This window comes from Ornithorhynchus anatinus, chromosome 16 (assembly GCF_004115215.2).
Source record: "Ornithorhynchus anatinus isolate Pmale09 chromosome 16, mOrnAna1.pri.v4, whole genome shotgun sequence".
Classification (NCBI taxonomy): Eukaryota; Metazoa; Chordata; class Mammalia; order Monotremata; family Ornithorhynchidae; genus Ornithorhynchus; species Ornithorhynchus anatinus.
In genome coordinates this window covers 45,443,990-45,465,255 of record NC_041743.1, presented here as the reverse complement: position 1 = coordinate 45,465,255, position 21,266 = coordinate 45,443,990, and the positions used below count along the sequence as shown (strand labels likewise).

Here is a 21,266-nt window from a genome sequence, read left to right as displayed (position 1 = left end):
CAGAGGGCAGAATCCCCGCTGGCCGCCCCCATCCCCCACGGCTGGAACCGGGAGGGGACCGGTCCCCAGCACCCCCATGGAGCTGGGGCCCCTGGGTGTGGGCAGTTTGCCGGAGCAGGACGGGATGGGAGTGGGGATGACCCTCTCAAACCACAGGGGTGAAGCGAGATGGCGCGGAATGACGGCTCCCCGAGACAAGACGGCTGCAGGACAAGTTCCCTCTTTAATTAAAAAAGAAGTCCGCCCGCCCGGTCCAGAGTGTGTGCTTTTTAAAACTTGTATCACGCCGGTCAAGCTGCCCCCTCCCCACCCTCGCCCTCCCCCACGCCCTCCAACAATGCAACAAGGGCATTAAAGTCCAGTCCTTTGTGGCCCGAGCCCGGGGCCGGCACGCGCCTGTCAATCCCGACCCCGGGGCAGCGGGGAGGAGGGACGGACCCAGGCCGGGAGCCAGTCTGCCCTCAGGAGGGGCCCGTGGCAGGGGCCGGGCCCCAAGCGTCCACGGGGAGTGAGCCGCCGGGTGCGTCGCTCCCCGACCCGGCCAGGAAGCGATGGGCAGGCGGCTCGGGGAGGCGGGCGGGCAGGGCCGGACGAAGCTCCCGTCGTCGGGGCGGCCCGTCTCCGCCTTGGAAGAGGAAAGGAAATTCCAATATCCCGCAGCGCCGAAGGATGCGGGCGGGACTGCTCTCCTCGGGGGACCCCGACAAAGATGCTCCGTTGCAGGGAGTCCTGGGCAGGGGCCCCGGGGGGGCGGGACCATCTGTCTGTCATCCCCTGCAAAGGGGGCAGGATCCACCTGCCCAGCACGGGGGTCCTGCAGGTCCAGTCCCACTCCAGACTCCATTCCAATTTGTTTTAATAAAAAGAACAAAAGAAGAGGCTCCTCGTGGGCCCGGGACAGTAGCACCCGGGCAGACGACCGACCGGAGGGGCACCGCAGCCCGGCCCCCCCGCTGGCGGCTAGTCCTCCAAGACCACAATCTCCACGTTGTGGACCTGGTGCTGGTGCTCGTCCACCTCGGCCACCACCTTCTCCTCAGTCCTCAGCTCGGTCTCCAGGATGAGGGCCTTGCCCTGTGTCCCCTCGGCCTCCGGGTCGGGCGCCGGGTCGATCTCGATGATGGTCTGCCCGTCCTCCATGGTGCCCTCCACCGCCTGGATGGCCGAGGTCAGGCCCGACTCCATGGCCACCAGCTCCACGGGGTTCACCACCGCGGCCACGCTGCCCAGCGCCCCGCCGTCCTGCATGGCGGCCGAGCTGAGCAGCGCCAGGCTGGACGAGGGGTGGATGGTCAGCGCGTCGGACGAGCCGGCCTTGGTGGCCGAGACCATGGTGGCGTAGCGGAAGAGCTGGGAGCCGGAGGGCAGGGTGTGGACAGTCACGGGGCTGGAGCCCTGGCTCAGCGTGGCCACGGGCATGTTGCCCACGGAGAAGGACTGCGCCACGGGGGCGATGGCGATGGGCGAGATGACCGTGAACTGCGGCTGCTGGACGGGCGGTGACGCGCTGAGCACCGTGGTGGAGGCCGGGCGCTGGAGGCGGGGTCTCTTGGGGGCTTTGGGCGTGCTGACGGGCATGAGCACCACGTTCTGGACCGCCTGCGGCTTCAGCCTCTGCTCTTGGACCTGCTTCTTCTGCTCCTCCAGCTGGTTCTCCAGCTCTGAAAGAGGAGGAGGAGGAAGAGGAGGGTGGAGGGTCAGCAGGCCAGGGCAGAGCCCGCTGCCCCGGGTATTGGGGCCTGGGCAGTCGGGCCCACAGTCACCAGAGGGCACATCTGATCCACGCCGCACGCTGCAGACACCTCACCGGCTGCTCCTCAGGCCTGATCCCTAGCTGTGCTACACAGTGGGGCAAGAGGGGCACCTGGGCTATGGCCAGGGCAGGGCAAGAAGACAATGTCTGTATTCACCCCAGGGCTCGGTATGCTGCCTAGCACATAGTAAGTGCTAAACAAATCCCATCAAGCTTTATCATCATCATCATCATCCCAGGGGGCTGTCGGGGGGAGAGGGGACCGAGGAGCCTGGTGAGCATATAGACTGGTGGCCCGCTGGGGAAGTCACTCATTCAGTCCTATTTATTGAGCGCTAACTGTGTACAGAGCACTGTAATAATAATTGTGGTATTTGTTAAGTGCTTACTGTGTGTCAACCACTGTTCAAGTGCTGGGGGAGATACAAGCTAATCGGGTTGGACACAGTCCCTGTCCCATGGGGAGCTCACAGTCTTCATCCCCATTTTACAGATGAGGGGAACTGAGGAGTAGAGAAGTAGTCATAATAATAATAATAAATTGTGGTACTTAAGTGCTTACTATGTGTTAAGCACTGTGGGAGATAACACTCTTCAGGTTGGACAGAGTCCCTGTCCCACAGGAAGGTCACAGTCTTCACCCCCATTTTCCAGAGGAGGGAACTGAGGCACCGAGAAGTGACGATAATTGTGGAATTTGTTAAGCCCTTACTACATGCACGTACTGTCCTAAGCCCTGGGTGAGATACAAGCAAATTGGGTTGCACACGGTCCCTGTCCCATGTGGGGCTCGCAGCCCTGAACTAAGCATTTGGGAAAGTAAAACACAATATTAAACAGACACATTCCCTGCCCACAATGAGCTTACAGTCTAGAGGGGGAGTGGCCCGTCTCTCGTCCCACATACCAGTGAGGGTGTACAGCAACTGCTCTTCTCCTTGCTCCATCTGGCTTTTCCGCTCATCCACCACTTTCTTGATGGAGTCCATCAGGCCGAAGGTGTGGGCCACATTGTTGAGCATGGCGGCGTCTGTGGGCACAGTCACGGCACAGAACCCGCGGTTCAGCCCGGCCCCTCGATGGAGATGTGGCCCTGGCTTACCTTCCCATGTCCTGCTAACCCCCCGAGTCCTCGTGGTTCTCTCTCTTCCCACGAGCTCCACTGCCCCCATCGAAGACAAAGCGCTCATTTGTTTTTTTTCCCCTTCAAGACCACCCTCACCCTCCACTCCAACCTGATCCCTATCCTCACACTTTCCTAGGCGGGCAACACTTCCCCTTCTTGCCAAAATATCTGTCCCAAGGATAGTGGGCTATTATCCACACTCTGGAATTACCCTTTGTGGATTGTCCACAGACCAAAAAGGCAAAACTTCCCATCCCTGTTCTCGGCAGTTGGTGATCAGCCTTCCACGGTCTCCTCCCACACTGCAGCCTCCCTGCCCCCAGTTCCATGCTACATGCTGGGGGCTCTATCCAGGTTTTACCTGGCCCGGGGATCACCCCTCACCACCCTGACACGCCCTATAGCTGCCCCCTTTGGGGGCCCAACCCCCCTCCTCTCCCTCCACAGGTTGCGCGGTCCGCAGCCCTGCTCCCCGAGCTTAGCGTGTTTCATCGGGGGCTAGCTCTTCGCAGGACAGATAGCAAAGCCCCGTCATACCCTCGGAGTGCCCCCCGCCCACTGAGCCCTGTTGGGACCTCAGGTCCTTGGGGTTGGGTGAGTGGACACCTTTCCTACTCTCTGCGCTGTGCCTGGTGCCCTGCGAGTCCCCATCGGGGCACCGAACAATAAATGAACCGGCCAAGCGGGACAGTCGGCCCAGGGAAGGCAAAGGCTTCAGCGGCTGGTCTCTTCCAGTTGCAAAGCCCCAGCTTCAGTGAAGCGGAAGCTCTTTGTGGGCGGAGATCACGATTAACACCTCCACTGCACTGTACTCTCCCAAGTGCTTAGTCCAGTGCTCTGCACACGGCAAGGGCTACAATTAATACCATTGACTGATTGACTGTTTGGCCCCAAGGCAGAGCCCAGGTGGCTCCAGCGTTCCCCCCCGCCTCTAGTCCCCTCTCCCCACCCTGACCCCTCACCTGTAACCTGGAAGGGAGACTGGATGAGCCTCTGCTGGACCCCCCGCAGCAGCTCCTCGATCTCCTTTTGGATGTTGCAGACGACTTCCTCCATCAGCCCCACATCCGCTATACCCTTCCAGAACATTAGGGTGTCCTCTGGCCCACGGGAGAGACGGGGCAGGGGTTGGGAAATTACTGGAGGGTGGGTGGGCGGGCACCGGGGCCGAGTCGTATGGCTGGTGGCCACAGGCTCCCTGGGTCCCCCCTCTCCCAGGGGTGGGCAGAGAGAGTGAGCATTGCTTGCCCGGCCTGCCCTGCACCGGCTTGGTGGGGCACAGGGGAGCAGATGGGGCTCGTCCTAAATCTCCATCTCCTGTCCAGCCTTCCAGCCAGGATTGCTGACACGGGTAGACTGGCACACAAACACACACGCTCACCCAGAGATCGATCTCTCACACTTGGGGGTAAATGCCCACTAAGGGAAGTAGGGAAGATCTCTCGGGCCCAGCCGCCGCCCCGCAAGACAAAAGGACAGGTAGATGTCTCATCCACTGCTGTAATCCCCGCGGTGGCCAGAACTGGGGACCCCTGGAACCACCGCGGTGGCCAGAACTGGGGACCCCTGGAACCACCCCCACAATGAGCCGGCCGGGGCGCGGATTGGCGTGTCGAGGAGAGGTACCTGAAATCTCCTCGGGGTCTCGTTTGCCGCCGTCCTCGGTGGCCATGGTGACGGCGGCTGTGAGGGCCGAGTTCCACTCTAGCCCCGCCTCCTCCATGCTCTCCTCGGAGATGGCGATCTGGGTGATGCTCCCTAAAATGGCGCCAGGAGGGGAGTTGATGAACGTTCCCAGAAGCAAGGGGCCGCCCCACCGCCTCCCCGACCACCCCGGGAGTTTCCCAGGCCTCCCGTCAAGAATCTGGGGGGCGGGGGAGTGAAGGGGGCACAGCTGCCAACCGGGCAGACTCCCAGCCAACTGGGAGAGAGCTCAAGCATAGTCTTAGAGGAGAGAGCCCCATCTGCCTGGCCTCAAACACACAAGAGTGAGAGGCCACCACTGTCAGCCCCCTGTCTCCGGGCAGGTGAGATGCTTCTCTGTTCTCCCTGGCCGAAGCACACCCGATCCCACCCTCCCTAAATCTGGCCCGAGAGTCGCCTCGGGGAGAACAGGGCGGTCAGAGAAGAAGGCGGAAAAACGGACGGCAGACACGCCCGAGACCGTGACCGCAGAGGAGAATCACCAGCTAGGGTGATTCCCTGGGGCTCCAGGCCAGGGACGCAGAGGCTGCTGGAACGGCTCCAAGCTTTCCAAAGCCACCCGGGGAGAGCCTATAACAATCATGGCATTCATTAAGCGTTTACTAGGTCCCAGGCGCTGTGCTAAGCGCTGAGGCAGATGTGAGACAATCAGAGAACAATGATGTTAACGATGATGATGGTGGCTTCTGATAAGCTACCGCTGGTAGACACAAGATAATCAGGTCAGACATGGTCCCCGTCCCACACGGGGCTCTTGGTCCAAGAGGGAAGGAGTACAGGTGGCTTTTTCTTTATGCCATTTTAATGGATGAGGAATTGGAGGCCCAGAGAGGTTAGGAGGGTACCGAGCAGGCCGGGGGCTCCGCCAGGCCTGGAATCCGGGTTTCCTGACTCCCAGGTCCGTGCGCTTGCCACTAGGTTTTACGGCGTGCGCTTGCCACTAAGTTTTACGGGGTCAAAAACACCGTCTCTGGGGACTGAACCGAGCGGCCTCTGCTCAGTCCCCGGCTGCGGTGGAGGAGTCGTGGGATGAGGAATCAGAAGAGGAATCTGGGCATGGGCCTCAGGAGAGGCTAGGCCAGGTCTGCTGCCAGATGGTGGGGAGAGGGTGAGGGTCCTTACGGAGGGCACTGCAGCCACAACAAAGTAGAAGAAATGAGAAGGCGGGTGGCTCGGACAGCCATGCCTGGCCCGGCGGGAGGTGTAGCCCAGCTAGACAGGACCACCCTGGCAGGGCGAGTTTCTCTCTCTGGCACAGAGCGCCTGCCCCACTCAGCCCTACTGGGTCTCCTGGGAAGGCTTTAGGGGGCTCCTGGTTGGCGGTAGGCTAGTCCCACATTGGCCGTGCCACCCGGGGTGAATCGAGAACCCCTCGGCGGCGGGGACCCGAGGGAGCTCCCTGCTTGGCATCAGAGGCCGCGGTCGCCTTGGCCCGCCGTACCATCCCGCCTGGGGTCACAGGGGCCAGGCAAAAGATGGGACTCGTCACACCGGGCTCTGTCCCTTGCTTTCCCATGCGAGGGTCACGAGTGTTGGGCTGAAACCGATGAGGCCCTGGCCGAGGGCAGCCACTGCCAGGCCTGCAGCGGCGGTCACTCCAGGCCCAGGGAGCCCGCCCTGCCCCGGCCCGGGAAGCCGCCCCGTCCGTGCCCCAGGACCATCTGTCTGCCTCTTGGGTGCCCCCGATCTGCTTTGCCCTGTCAGCTCCTTGCAGGGGTCCAGAGGACACAGGGCTCTCCCAACTCATCTGGCAAGAACCACAGGGAGGAGAGACCTGAACGGACGGTATGTCTCGCCTGGCTTCTCCCCTATGTTGCAAGATGGTCCACGGGGAGGCAGGACGAGGGAAGACAGGAGGGAGGTGGGAGAATGGAGGAAAGCAGTAGAAGGGGAGATCAAGGAGAGAAGAGCAAGCCGGGAGAGCGGGGGGGGGGGGGGGTGCAGCTGAGCGCTGGGACAACCAGAGTGGGAAGGGGAGCCGGGAGGGCTCCGAGCCCGGCAGGGCAGGGGCCGGGGCAGAGCCAGGGGCTTCCAGGATGAGTGCCAGCGGTTCCGGCTGGCTCCCAACCCCCTACCATCGGCCGTGGGGGGCCCTGGCCCCACGCTGGCCTGCTGCCCGGGCACCGGAGCTCTGGCACTGCTGATCAGAAGGTCAAACTTGGTGCTTCGGCAGGTGTTGGTGCAAACCTTGTCATGCTGGTAAAAGTCAATCTGACCGGAATCCATCATCTTCCTGGGTGGGGAAGGAGGGAGGGAGAAATGACGAGAGGGGAGGGAAGTTGGAGGGGCCAAGGGAGGCGCCCCACAGGGCAGGGGGTGCGCCAGTTCCCAGCCGGCTTTAGCATAGCCCTTCCCGGCTAGGGTAAGGGACGGGCGCCCAGCTTATCGCAGTGTGATCCCCCCCACAGCTGGGGAAGAGGATGGGATGGGGGCGGTGCCCACCTTACCTCAGCATGACCCCCCTGGCTAGGAAGGGGACGGGGTAGAGGGCTGGAGAGGGGATGGTATGGGCGGGGGGCAGCTCCCAGCCAACCTCGCCATGATGCCCCATGTCCGGGGCCAGGATGGGGGTGAGGGAGGGGGCGGGAGAGAGGATGGTACGGGCGGGGGGGGGCGCGGCTCCCAGCCTACCTCAGCATGATCCCCCCTAGGCGGATCGCTCTCTTCCAGTCCTTTAGCGTGGATTTGCCCGCCAAGTGGACAAAGTGCTTGGGGCTGATCAGTTGGTCATTGAACTGGGGACAAACACTCAGCGGTCAGCCTGGCCGAGGACCCAGCAGCGATGGCCATCCGCCCCCGCCCTGCCCTTGTCAGATCCCGATTAATCCGGCGCTTGGAGCCTACTGGGCCACGCTCCTTCCGTCGGCACCACCGGCCCTGCCCGCCTCCGACCACTGTCGGCGCCCCAGGCGGAGGAGGGCCAGTTACCCCCTCTCCTGACCCCGATGCCAGCTCGGATGTGGGCCGGCCTTCTGAGGGGAACTGTTGGGGGCAGTGTCATCCAGGCGGGGAGAAGACACCCAGCCAGGAATCGAGTAGACGAGCAGACCGGCCAAGGGCCGACAGGAGCCCGAAGCCTCATATCCTGCAAGTGCCACTTCAACTTTTCCATCCTCACCACCACTGAGACACCTGGGCAATCAACCTCTGCCCCACAGCATTCTGGCATACAGCTTGACACTCTACTGTTTCCTCCCTACCTGAAGCCTATTTGAGGGTCTGTCTTCCCAGATCCTCGGACAATGAGCTCCTTGAAGGCAGGGATCCTGCCTGTTATTCTCCCAAACGCTTAGTACAGCGCTCTGCCCACAGTAGGTGCAGAAGCAATACTACTGACTGAAGCCTGGGGCGGAGGGAGGCGGAGGGAGGTAGCCGGCTGACCCTCCTCTCATTCCCCGACTGGCTGGCCCTGAGTCCCGAGGCCTAGCCCAGAGAGGGAAGGGCTACCTTGACACACTTGACGTTGATCCCGGGACATACAAACTTCTTCCACAGGAGGATGGCCTTGCTCTCTCCACAGGTGATGGGGTAAGCGATCTCCAGCTCCTCGTGGGTCTCGATGGAGCTGGCGTCTGCACGTGAGATGCCCGTCAGCCGGCGGCGAACCCCTCCCCGTTTCCCGGGCCTGGGGCCGACCCGCGGCAGATCAACGGAGACTGATTCGGCGGGTGGGCAGGGAAGCAGGAGACTATAAGGGTGGGTGGAGGGTGGGCGGCACGGCATCCAAGGGGGAAGGGGATTTGTCCCATCCCCTCACGCGATGCCACATTTCTTGGGCTGAGTTCCAACACTCACCCTGCAAGGCAGCAATGCCAGCCACTCTCCCTGGCCTACCAACCCCATGGTGGCAGCAGCTTGCCCTGCGACATGATCTCCGCAGGCCCGGCAGGTCTTTAAAGTTCTAAGCTGGGAGCATGTGATGGAGGCTCAATGATGTTCCCCACGTGCATGCTCCCAAACCCCTCAGACAGCCACTGGCACAACTGTGGGCTTTGGGGCATCACCATCCCTCCAGACTCTGCCCGTCACCCACCGCTCATCCTGGCCTGGACCCAGACCGACCCTGGCCTCTTCCTTGACCTGGAGGAGAGTTGGGGCTCCCCAGGGCTGCTGGGAATGGTAATCCAGGAGCCCCGTCAGCCCCCCACAACCCCCAGCCCTCCATGGCAGGGAGCGGGCACATGGCAGAAGGTCCAGCCGGGAGTCAGACTCCAAAGGAAACAGCCGATGGGGACTTCCAGCCCAGACTTACCAATCTCGCCCTCGATTTTGTGGATCGTGTGGGTCTCTACGGCCACGACCGCTGTCCCGGGCTCCGTGCCTTCGCCGTAAATCCTGTTGGAAACATGTCCGTCACTAAACAGACTCCATGGTGCACGGAGAGATGAACAATGACAGCCCAGGAGTGAGGCACTCCCTCCGAGTCCTCTGCTCCTCATTGGGAGTCCCCGGGGACCAGGGACTATGGCCAACTCTCACTCAGGGCTTTTTCCTGGACCTTAGTAGGCGCACAGAGAAGGGGTTCAGGCAATACGAGTTAATAGTCCCGCTGGCCCACTCAGCCCAGAACCCGTAGGGGCCGCCCGCCCCGATCGACAGCGAAGCCGTAGCTTGTGGGCTGCTGAGTGTGGGAACCAGTTGGCTGCCCCACAGGGCCCGATCCTGCCTCGGGCAAAGTGGAAACTTGGCGCTGCCGGCCCCGAATCCCCCTGCCCGGCCTGAGGCCGGGGCATCGTCAGAAGCCCTGCTGGAGGTCTCGCCGTTCCTGCTCTTCTGCCCTCCCACCCCCAGCTCTGGCCTTTCCATTCAGCCACTCAGGTCCATCAGACCCCAGCTCACTCCCTGCGCTCCTTCCTTTCACCCACTCACAGTTCCTCATTCTGGGTTTTGCTGTCTCCAAGCCCACGGTCACCCCCTCCGCGCTGTGGACCGCCCTCCCGTCCCTCAAACCCACCACTCCAATTTGCCTGTGTTCACCCCAGCGCTTAGTACAGTGCCTGGTACACAGTAAACACTTAACAAATATCACAGTCTTCATCATCATCCTCCACATCCCTCCCGGCCACCCTCCTCCTGGCCAGATCTGCTTATTGATTTGCTTAATCTAAGCAAATTAGAGCCACGAGAAGCAGCGTGGCTCAGTAGAAAGAGCACGGGGTTTGGAGTCAGAGGTCATGGGTTCGAATCCCGGCTATGCCACTTGTCAGCTGTGTGACTGTGGGCAAGTCACTTCACTTCTCGGTGCCTCAGTTACCTCATCTGTAAAATGGGGATTAAGACTGTAAGCCCCATGTGGGACAACCTGATTCCCCTGTGTCTACCCCAGCGCTTAGAACAGTGCTCTGCACATAGTAAGTGCTTAACAAATACCAACATTATTATTATTATTATTATTATTATTAATGGTGCCTTTCTGTTTATATCCACTACCTCTGCTCCTAATTCTGCTTGCACCGCCGAGCATGGTTGGCGGAATTCCAGGTACCAGGCCCACCTCGTCCATCTCAAATTCATCTTCATGGCATTAACTCTGCCCTCGCCTCCGCCTGGCAACACTACTTCTCCTTTCTTGACTCCCAGGCCTACTGCCCAGAGCAACTATTCTAGATTTTTAACTCCTTTTTCAAAGTGTTATTGCCTCCGCCTTCTCTTGCCCCGATGACTTGAGAAGCAGTGAGGCCTAGTGAAAAGAGCACTGGACCAGGAGGCAGGAGACACTAAAAAAATTAAATTAAAATTGGTATTTATTAAATTTGCTAAGTGCTTACTACGTGTCAGGCATTGTACTAAGCACTGGGGTACATACAAGCTAATCAGGCTCACAGTCTTAATCCCCATTTTGCAGCTGAGGTAGCTGAAGCACAGAGAAGTTAAGTGATTTGCCCCAAGTCACACAACAGGTAAGTGGTGGAGCTGGGATTGGAACCCAGGTCCTTCTGACTCCCTGGCCCCTGATCTATCCACAAGGCCATGCTGCTTCACAACTTGGGTTCTAATTTCAGCTCCACTCTTTGCCTGCTGTGTATTTTTGGGCAAGTCATTTAAGTTTTCTGGACCTCACTTTCCTCCCACGTGAAATGAGGATTAAATATCCATTCTCCCTTCTTCTTAGACTGTAAGCCCCTTGAGGGACAGGGACTGGGTTCGACCCGATTATCCTGCACCTACCCCAGCGATCTGTTCAGTGCTCTCGAGAGATCTCCCAACTGCTTTTGAAATCCACCCCGACCCACTTGCGCCTTCAACTCCATCTCTTCACAGTGAATAAAAACCTCTGCATCTACTCTTCTCCCCTCCCTGAAAACCACCTTCAACCATGCCGAGGGCTCCTTCTGCTTTCAAATGTGCTCACCTGTCTCCTGAGTAAAAACCCTCCATAAGTCAATCGGTGGTGCTTACTGAGTGTTTACTATGTGCAGAGCACTAAACTAAGCACCTGGGAAGCAGCATGGTCTAGATGGCCTGGGAGTCAGAAGGCCTTGCGTTCTTATCCCGGCTCTGCCACTTCTCTCCTGTGTGACCGTGGGCATGTCACTTTACTTTTCTGTACCTCAATTAACTCATCTGTAAAATGGGGATTAAAACTGTGAATCCCATGTGGGACAGGGACTGTGTCCAACCTGATTAGTTTGTCTCTACCCCAGCGCTTAGAAGAGTGCCTGGCACGTAGTAAGCGCTTAACAAACACAGCAATTATTATTATTATTATTGCTACCACATAAGAGTTGACAGAGGTGAAACTTGCCCAGAAGGTGCTTTCAGTCTCCAGGGGGAGCAGACATCCTTCAACCAATGCCCCATCTCCCTTCTCCCATTCCTGTTCCAATCCGTCGAGTGGGCTGTTTGCACCTGCTGCCTGCACTTCCTCTCTTCCACCTCCCTCCTGGACCCTCTACAACCTAGTCCCGGCCCCTGCATTCAAACTGCTTTCTCTCCCAGGTCTTCCGGGACCTGCTACTTCTCACCAATTCAACGGATCCTACCCCAACCCACTCCTCCCTGATCGTCTGACCCTGGACTCACTGCCACCAGTTCTCCTCCTCAACCTCCGGCCGCTCCTTCTCAATCTCTTTTGCCAGCTCCTCTGCCATCTCCTACCCCCTGAGGGGTCCCCAAGGATCAGTTCGGGGCCCCTGTCTATTTTCCATTTACTCCCACCCCCCTGAGGAGTTCGCCTGCTCTCACGATTTCGACTATCATGTCTCTATGGATGACCCCCAGGTTTACCTCCCACGCCTTGACCTCTCTTCCTCATCTTCAATCTCGCATCCCTGCCTGCCTCCGGGACCTCGGAGATCCCGCCGGCACCTCGAGCTCAACGTGTCCCAAACTGAACTCTTCTTCCCTCCCACATCTTCTCCTCCTCCTAACTTTCCATTCACTGTTGACCTCACCATCATCTTCCCTGTTTCACAAGCCCGTAAATTTGGCGTTATCCTCTACTCCTCTCTTTCTTTCAACTCTCGTAAATCAGTCTGTCTCCAAATTTCGTCCTTTCATCCTCCATGACGTCTCTGGAATCCATCCAAACTGCCACCGGCCGGTCCAAACGCTTGTCGCTTCTCACTTTGATGACTACATCAGTCTCCTCACAGACCTTCCTGCCTCCAGTCCATGCTTCATTCTCCTACTAATGTCATTCTGTATACATCTCCCCGCACCTCAAAAACCTCCAAGAGTTGCCCATTCGTCTCTGCATCAAGCAGAAACTCCTGGCCAGTGGCTTGAGGGCCCTCAATCAACTCTCTCCCCTCCCCTCTTACTTACCCTCCGTCCTCTCACGCTTCATCCCGGCCTGCACGTTTTGCTCCTCTAATGCCAACCTACTCCCCGGGCTTCATTCGCATCTCTCCCACCGTCAAATTCTCGCTTATTCATTCAATAGTATTTATTGAGCGCTTACTATGTGCAGAGCACTGTACTAAGCGCTTGGGATGAACAAGTCGGCAACAGATAGAGACAGTCCCTGCCGTTTGACGGGCTTACAGTCTAATCGGGGGAGACGGACAGACAAGAACAATGACAATAAACAGAGTCAAGGGGAAGAACATCTCGTAAAAACAATGGCAACTAAATAGAATCAAGGCGATGTACAATTCATTAACAAAATAAATAGGGTAACGAAAATATATACAGTTGAGCGGACGAGTAGCTTAAGTCCTCCCTTAAGCTTAAGTTTATGCTTAAACTTAAGCTTATGTCCTCCCTTCTCCCTGAACTCCCTCCCGCTTCACATCTGGCAAAGCACTGCCCTCCCCATCTTGGAGGTCCTTCTGAAAACACGTTTCCTCCAGGTCTTCTCTAATTTCTCTCATCTCCCGACCCTGCCTCCCCCATACTGCCACTTCAGCACTTCCCTGTCACTTAAGGACTTAGGTGCTCACTCCCTCACCCCCACAGTAATCATACACACCCTTTAAACTCTTTTGCTTCTCCCGATCTAGAATTTATTTCAATGCTTCCCTCCAGCCCCGCAGACTGTAAGCCCCTCCAGGGTGGGGACTGGTTTTGACTTCTGCTTTAAGGGCCCACAGGCCTGAACAGCACTCTGGCTGCTCTGCTCCCATGTAGATAGCCCCTGCCTGTGGCCAAGCCTGGGCCCACCACCCATCCGGTCTGGTCCCAGCCCGCTGCCCTTGGCCCTCTTCTGGCCCTCCCTCAGCCCTCTCCCTGGCTCCGCCTCCCGTGGCCTCCCTCCCGTGCCCGGCCCGCTGGGAGCCCGGTCACTCACCCTTGGGACACGGGCTGCAGCTGCAGGATGACTTGGGTCTTGGTGTCCTCAGGGTTTTCGCCCTCGTTCCCGGCAGTGGGCACAACGACCACGTCGCCCACGGGGACGCTCACTTCAGCGTTGGCCATCTCTCACATGGGGTCAGGCCCGGGGCCGGGGCCGGACGGCTGACACGGAGACAGAGGTTACTCGGTGGGAGCTTGCGGGGGGAAGGGTGGATCGCCTGGGGGAGAGCGGGGAACGGACCCTGGCCGGCTTCGGTGGTCTGTCCTCGGAGTCCAAGCAGGAGGCCTCAGGTCCTCATGAGAGGGGAGGCTCGAGCCCGGGGGCTTTCAGGCAGACTGCTGTCTCCCGCTCCTGTGGAGAAAGAAGAATTTCCCTTGGTTGTGGCAGCTCCAACTCCCTTGTGCTGGTGTTGTGAAATTCGATTTCCAGCCCCAAACCAGCAGGCAACCTCCCCTCACACCCACACCTTGGTCAGGTGTGGCTGGAGAGAGGGAGGAGCGGGTTCTGTCCCAGTGGTGGTGATTAACTCCTTCCACCTCCAGGGAGCTGGAACCCCGGCCCTTCCTGGGACAGGGGGAACAGAAAGGCATCAAGGTCTGCCTGATGAGGTCCTCTGCCTGCCCCCTCCACGGCCCGGTGGACCCAGCATGGTCTGGGGCTAGAGCCATCACGGTCTGGGGATCTGGAGAGCCAGGTTCTTGTCCCAACTCCACCCCCAGCTGGTGGTGTGAGCGGGGGGAAGCCACTTCACCTCTCTGAGCTTCAGGTTCCTTCTCCCTACAACGGGATCAGCAATCCCTGCTTTCCCCCACCCACCGAGGGAAGTGGCACGGATGTGGTCAGATTTCTGAAGTGAAGGCACCTGGGGAAACTGAAGCCCACGGCTGGAGGGAGAGAACGACACAAAGGCCCCATTCCACTTTGCCTGGGGACTCGGGGATGGCAGCCGTGTCAAAAACCAAGCAAGAGATCGGAGGGTACTGGGTAGCTGGCCATGCCCAGAGAGCTGGGGAGGGAAAGCTGGGACTGAAAGTTTTTTAAAAACCTAGCAACTGATGTCCAAGCTGTGTCTTCTCATCCCAAAGGAGGGCCTGAGATGGCCATCGAGACTGTTGGAGCTGCCAGGCTTGACGCAGGGTCTCGGGTGAATGAGCTCCCCTCTAGACTGTAACCTCATTGTGGGCAGGGACTATGTCGGTTCTATTGTACTCTCGCAAGTGCTTAGTACAGTGCTCTGCGTACAGTAAAAGCTCAATAAACATGACTGACTGTGACTGAGCCCGCATGGCTACTTTGGAATGGAACCCGGGACGTGGGATCAGAACGGTCGGACTAAATAATTGGGGATGTCGGTCTGGAGCGGTTCAATTGAACCGTGAGTGCTGGAGAAGAATGGCAAAACTGGACTGACAAGGGGCGGGACGGAACATCGGGACTGGAATGTGGGATGCCGGGTCAGGAACATCAGAACTGAAGCATGGGGGAGCTGGGACAGAAGAGCAGGATTGAACGGTTAGTGCCCACCCAGCATTAAGTACAGCACCCAGCTTAACAAATGCCATTACAAAAAAAGGTTAGAGATGGCTGATGGAAAGTCATTTAAGGCAGCCTATTCACCCTGCAAACCTCACAACCTTGTTGCCTCTAACCCTGCTTTCTCACCCTCACATCCAGCCCGCCTCTCAAGCCTGCTCCACATCCTTCCTCCTTATTTCCTGGAACCGCCGTCCCTCTCCACCCTTACTGTCACCCCTGGATCAATGCCCGGGCACGTATCCGATCCTCTGTAAATCGGCCATCAGAACCCATCATCCCCTTGCTCTACGGCATCAGAGCAACTCCTCTTCAGTCAATCAAGCATATTTATTGAGCGCTTACTCTGTCAGAGAAGCGGTATGGCTTAGTGGAAAGAGCCCGGGCTTGGGAGTCAGAGGTCGTGAGTTCTCATCCCGGCTCTGCCACTTCTCAGCTGTGTGACTTTGGGCAAGTCACTTAGCTTCTCTGTGACTCAGTGACCTCATCTGTAAAATGGGGATTAAGACCGGGAGCCCCACGTGGGACAAGCTGTTTATCTTCTATCTCTCCCAGCACTTAGAACAGTGCTTGGCACATAGAAAGTGCTTAACAAATACAATCATTATCATTATTATTAAGAGCACTTGGGAGAGTGCAATATAAAAGAGTTGGTAGACATGTTCCCTGCCCACAATGAGCTTTCAGTCTCTTCCCCTACAGTACTTATGCACCTATCTGTAATTTATGTCAATGTCCATCTTCCCCCCTAGACAGTAAGCACTCAATAAATATGAATGATTGATTGAACAAAGCTCAAACGGTCAGCTAGAAGACTCATCCACGCCTGCCTGGCTCTTACTTCCCGGGCCCCGATCCTGCTGGACAAACCAATCTTCCAGCCTCCAGTCGGGCCCTCACTGACAGCTCTTCCGCTTCGTCGGCACACTGCGCTCTGCAGCAGGTGCTGGTGGGCCTACCCGCTTCGTGGGCACCCTGCATGGTGCAGCAGGTGCTGGCGGGCCTAACCGCTTCATGGGCACCGCGCATGGTGCAGCAGGTGCTGGCGGGCCTAACCGCTTCGTGGGCACCCTGCATGGTGCAGCAGGTGCTGGCGGGCCTAACCGCTTCGTGGGCACCCTGCATGGTGCAGCGGGTCCTGGTGGGCCTACCCGCTTCGTGGGCACCGTGCATGGTGCAGCGGGTGCTGGCGGGCCTACCCGCTTCGTGGGCACCCTGCATGGTGCAGCGGATCCTGGTGGGCCTACCCGCTCCGTGGGCACCCTGCATGGTGCAGCGGGTGCTGGCGGGCCTACCCGCTTCGTGGGCACCCTGCATGGTGCAGCAAGTGCTGGCGGGCCTACCCGCTTCGTGGGCACCCTGCATGGTGCAGCGGGTCCTGGCGGTTGTGGGCACCCTGCGCTTCGCGTTCTGCAGGAAAGAGCTCCCGGGCCAAGACACCCAAACTCCCTTTCCCTTCGCCATCCCCACCCCGACCTTCGAAGCGCCCCCGACCCCGGCCGGCCCCTCCCAGGCCAGGCCAAACATGAGCGCGGAGCCGGTCCCTGAGCGCGCCCGCCCCCGCGCTCCCTCGGGGCCCAGGCGCGGCCCCGCTGGGGCGGGGGCGCGCGGGGGCTCCGGCCGGGGGGCGCGCGGGGCGGCCCCGTCGGAGCGCCCGCGCATGCGCCCCCTGCCCGTCCTTCCCCATCCCCCCTTCTCTCCCCCCTCCCCCCCCAGCGGCGGCGCGACGTCCTCTCGCTCCCCGGGCGGCGGTGGCGGCGGCACGCACGGGGCGTGGGGAGGTGCCCGGAGAGGTAACCCTCCTCCTCCTCCTCCTCCCTCCGTCCGTCGTGTCCCCCCCCCCCCTCCCGCCCCCTGATTCGCGCGCTCCCCTTCCCCTCCCCCTACCGTATCCGCCGGGCGGCCGGGCGGGCGACGGCGGGCGCCCAGTTGGGGGGGGGAGGGGGAGGAGGAGGGAGGGGGACGACCGCGCATGCGCGGGAACCGCCGCCGCCACCACTTCGGGCTCGGGCACTTCCGGTAGGCGTCAGGACGCTGCCGTCTTAAAGGAGCCGAGCCCCTTTTTCCTCCCCCCCCCCGCCTCCTCTCCTCAGGGCGGGTTCCCAAAGGCGATGGGAATCGAGTTGGTATTTGTTCAGCGCTTCCTATGGGCGGAGGCGCTGGACTAAGTGCTTGGAACGGACAATTTGGCAACAAGTAGAGACAGTTTCACTTCTCTGGGCCTCAGTGGCCTCATCTGGGAAATGGGGGGTGAAGACTGGGAGCCCCATGGGGGACCACCTGGTCACCTGGCAATAATAATAATAATGTTGGTATTGGTTAAGCGCTTACTTTGTGCAGAGCACTGTTCTAAGCGCTGGGATAGGTACAGTGGGCAAGTCACTTAACTTCTCTGTGCCTCAGTTCCCTCATCTGTAAAATGGGGATGAAGACTGTGAGCCCCACGTGGGACAACCTGCTTCCCCTGTGTTTACCCCAGCGCTTAGAACAGTGCTCTGCACATAGTAAGCGCTTAACAAATACCAACATTATTATTATTATTATTACAGGGTCATCAGGTGGTCCCCCGTGAGGCTCCCAGGCTTCATCCCCCTTTTGCAGAGGAGGTCACTGAGGCCCAGAGAAGTGACTGGCCCACAGTCCCCCAGCTGACAAGGGGCAGAGCTGGGATTCGAACCCATGACCTCTGACTCCCCAGCCGGCGCTCTTTCCACTAGGCCACGCTGCTTCTCGGTGGGCAGAGCGTGTAGCGGAGGTCCTTGCCTCTGGAGGGAGGAGCTAATAATAATAATAATGGTGGTATTTGTCTGCTGTGTGACCTTGGGCGAGTCACTTCACTTCTCTGGGCCTCAGTTCCCTCATCTGTAAAAATGGGGATTCTAAAAATGTGAGCCCCGCGTGGGACAGCCTGGTTACCCTGTATCTCCCCCAGCGCTTAGAACAGTGCTCGGCACATAGTAAGCGCTTAACAAATACCATCATTATTCATTATTAAGCACTTATTATGTGCAGAGCACTGTTCTAAGCGCTGGGGGGATACAGGGTGATCAGATTGTCCCCCATGGGGCTCACAGCTTAAATCCCCATTTTACAGATGAGGTCACTGAGGCCCAGAGAAGTGAAGGGACTTGCCCAAAGTCACACAGCTGGCAAGGGGCAGAGCCGGGATTACAACCCATGACCTCTGACCCACCCTTGGGCAGTGTCCGTTTTCCAGGGGCCGCTCCATCCATCCCAGAGAAGCAGCGTGGCTTGGTGGAAAGGGCCCCGCCTTGGGAGTCAGGGGTTGTGGGTTCTCATCCCGCCTCCCCCACTTGTCTGCTGAGTGACCCTGGGCAAGTCACTTCACTTCTCTGGGCCTCAGTTTCCTCAGCTGGAACTTCCCTCAAATGGGGATCGACACTGTGAGCCCCAAGTGGGACAACCTGATAACCTCGTATCAGCACTTAGAACGGTGCTTGGCACATAGTAAGCGCTTAACAAATGAGAGCCCGTCATGGGGCATTGGATTGTCTCTATCTGTTGCCAAATTGTATATTCCAAGCACTTAATACAGTGCTCTGCACCTAGTAAGCGCTCAATAAATACTACTGAGTGAATGAAATGCCATTATTATTATTATTGGGAGCCCAACCCCTCTCTGCCTCAGCTCCTGTCTCTGAGTTCTGTGACTGGGAAGTGGTGCCTGTGCTCCGAGGGAGGACCTGGGATGGGGAGGCAAACAGCTCTGAAGGTAAGGGAGGGTCAGGGCACCCCAGGGCCGCAATACAGGTTTGGGTGGACTCGGACCGGCTTCTGCCAAGTGTTGCTAAGAGCACGCTGTGTGCCTGGTTGCATGTCCGGTTACAGGCTCGCAGTGTCCCGTACGCCTCGGGGTCTGGTAGTCAAGCTGCAAGTTGGCACCAAGGCAGAGATCCCTGTCAACCCACCCACCCTCATTTAATAATAATAATAATAATTGCAGTATTTAAGCACTTCCTTTGCACCCGGCACTATATTGAGCGTTGGGGTGGATCCAAGCAAAACTGTTGGGCCCAATCCCTTCCCATATGAGGCTCACAGTCTCCATCCTCATTTTACAGGTGAGGTAACTGAGGCCCAGAGAAGTGACTTGCCCAAGGCCACACATCAGATAAATGGGATTAAATCCCAGGACCTTCTGACTCCCAGCCCGGGCTCTATGTAGTACGTCATGCTGCTTCCCATGAAGAAGCTTCATTTAGGATCTTCCCTCTAGATGATCAGAAGAGGATTTGCTCCCTCATCCCAGGTGATCAGGGATGAAAATTCAGGCTGAGGAAAAGGGACCCCTCCCCTAATCCCACAGCAATTAGGTACCTACCCACCTGTCATTTATTTTAATGTCCGTCTCCAGGTCTGGTCTGTAAGCTCCTTGTAAACAGGGATGTCTGTAGCTACTCTTTTGCATTGTCCTCTCCCAAGTGCTTAATTCAGTGCTCTGCACGGTGAGCCCTCAGTAAATACTGTTGATTGATTGATGATCAATCAAGCAGTCAGTCTGTCCTGTTTGAAGGGTTGGGAGTGTTTAGGTTGCTGAAAAGAAAGCAGTGAGAGGTGACCGAGTGTCCTGATTCCAGCCGGGCTAACCCAGGAAGTCAGGATTGGGTTCAGAAGCAGCATTGCCTGGGGGGTGAAGGGTGGTGAGGAGGAGAGGTATGGTCACCTGAACCCTGCAACCCACAGCTGGAGCCCCTTCCCTCCTCTTTTCCTCTCACCCTTCCTTTTTAGAATAGAAAGAAGGTAAGCAGTGAAGACAGTCCCTATCCCACACGGGATTCACTGTCTGAGGGAGAGAGAACAGGTGTCTTTTCCTCATTTTACAGATGAAGAAACTGTGGCCTAGCGAGGCAAAGAGTCTGGCCTGAGGTCACCCAGCAGGCTGGTGACAGAGCTGGAGTTACAACCTGGGCCTCCCAGGCCCCTGCTCTTAAGACTTGACCCCTTTGCCTCCCTTTTCTCTCCCTCCTTCTCCTCCTTTCTCCCCATCTCTGATCTCCTACAAAGGGGCTCTGTGGAGATGACGTGGACCAAATTTCTCCACATACACTGAGGAGAACAAAAAGAAAGAAGCTTGGACTGCAGCAGCAGACGATATAGTTGGATATGAGAACTTCCGGACTGATGAGGGGGAGAGGATTTTAAGACAGGCTTTGTCCGGGAGGATTCTAAAGATCTCAAAGGGAGAGCAGGTACCCACCTGCCATAGGTCAGACCCCAAGCGATGCCCCCGGCTCAGTCCCATGATATGACCCTCAGTCAATCCATCAATGGTATTTATTGAGGGCTTATTATGTGCAGAGCACTGTAGTAAGTGCTTGGGAGAGGACAGTACAACAGAATCGGTATACACATTCCTGCTGGTAACGAGCTTTTAGTCTAGAGGGGGTTTACAGTCCCTCCTAGCCCAGGCCTCGGTATGCCAAGCGGCCCAGAGGAAGCATCATTTCCCCCCCCATCTGAAGACGGGGGCTGTGTCCACCTCTGGGGTCTGAGGGTCCCCCCGGGGAAGGTTGGGGCCTCTGGTGGGATGGAGCCAGGCGGGTGCCAGCTGGGCTCGCAATGATGATCTCTCTCTGGGCTGAGGGGCAGGGGTCGCCTGGGTCTCGGAGGGTCGCCTGGGTCTCAGACCCGGATTCTTGGAACCCCCCAGCCCAGCTGTGGGACCCGGGGGAGGAGGAGGATGACCGGGCTAGATGAGTGAGCTCCCCCTCCCCCCGGAGCCAGTGGCAGAGACGGAAAGCGGAGCTGCTTCATTTGCTCCGGGCTGAGTGACAAAGTTGAGGAAGTGAGGATGGCTAGCTGAGGATGGACAGAGGAAGCGAAAGCACAAACACCAAAGGCTGGGCGGGGTGGGTGATTGGGGGTGGCTCTTGCGGGTGGGAGGGAAGAGCCCAGGATCTGCAGGGTTAAATAGACGGACCTCCCCCTCTGCTCCTCATCTCCCTCCCCTCCTGCTGCTTCCTCGACACCCGTTCCCTCTGCCCCCCCTTCCCCCAGCCCTTCCGGTAGAGTGGGAAATCCCAGCCAGCTGCTGGCCAGTATTCCAGATGAGCTCCTAGGAAAGACCACCAGTAGGAGCCCAGACTGGTCCTGTGACTATTCCCATGTGACTGCAAGTTCCACAAGAGCAATCAGTTAATCAAAAGTATTTACTGGATGTCTGTGGGTGCCAAGCACCGTATCGAGTGCATGGGAGAACACGATAGACTTAGTAGACATGATCCCTGCTGTCGAGGACCTTACGGTCTGGTGGGGAAGACAAGACCAGCCAGCATTGCCCGGCCCTTCTCCACCCAGAACACCTGTCCTTTTTAAATCTACCAAACCGCATCTCTTCCTTCCTTCAAAGTCTCCTAAAGCCCCATTCCTCCAGGAGACCCTCCCTAATTCGT

General features: G+C 58.2%; 1 protein-coding gene across 2 annotated transcripts; it reads right to left on the bottom strand.

The window, feature by feature from the left end:
• Positions 1-204: 204 nt before the first annotated feature.
• GMEB1 (glucocorticoid modulatory element binding protein 1) lies at positions 205-16,770 on the bottom strand. Of its 2 annotated transcripts, none has more exons than XM_029081131.1 (10): positions 16,741-16,770; positions 13,315-13,671; positions 8,836-8,918; positions 8,031-8,155; positions 7,215-7,318; positions 6,659-6,816; positions 4,506-4,637; positions 3,842-3,979; positions 2,661-2,783; positions 205-1,661 (listed from the first exon to the last, which is right to left on the bottom strand). In XM_029081131.1, the coding sequence occupies exons 2-10, from the start codon at positions 13,440-13,442 to the stop codon at positions 961-963; spliced, it is 1,692 nt and encodes a 563-aa protein (XP_028936964.1). In that variant the 5' UTR covers positions 13,443-13,671; positions 16,741-16,770; the 3' UTR covers positions 205-960. The 2 variants fall into 2 exon arrangements, with proteins under 2 accessions (XP_028936964.1, XP_028936965.1); XM_029081132.2 differs by lacking the exon at positions 16,741-16,770 and adding an exon at positions 16,197-16,322.
• Positions 16,771-21,266: the final 4,496 nt, after the last annotated feature.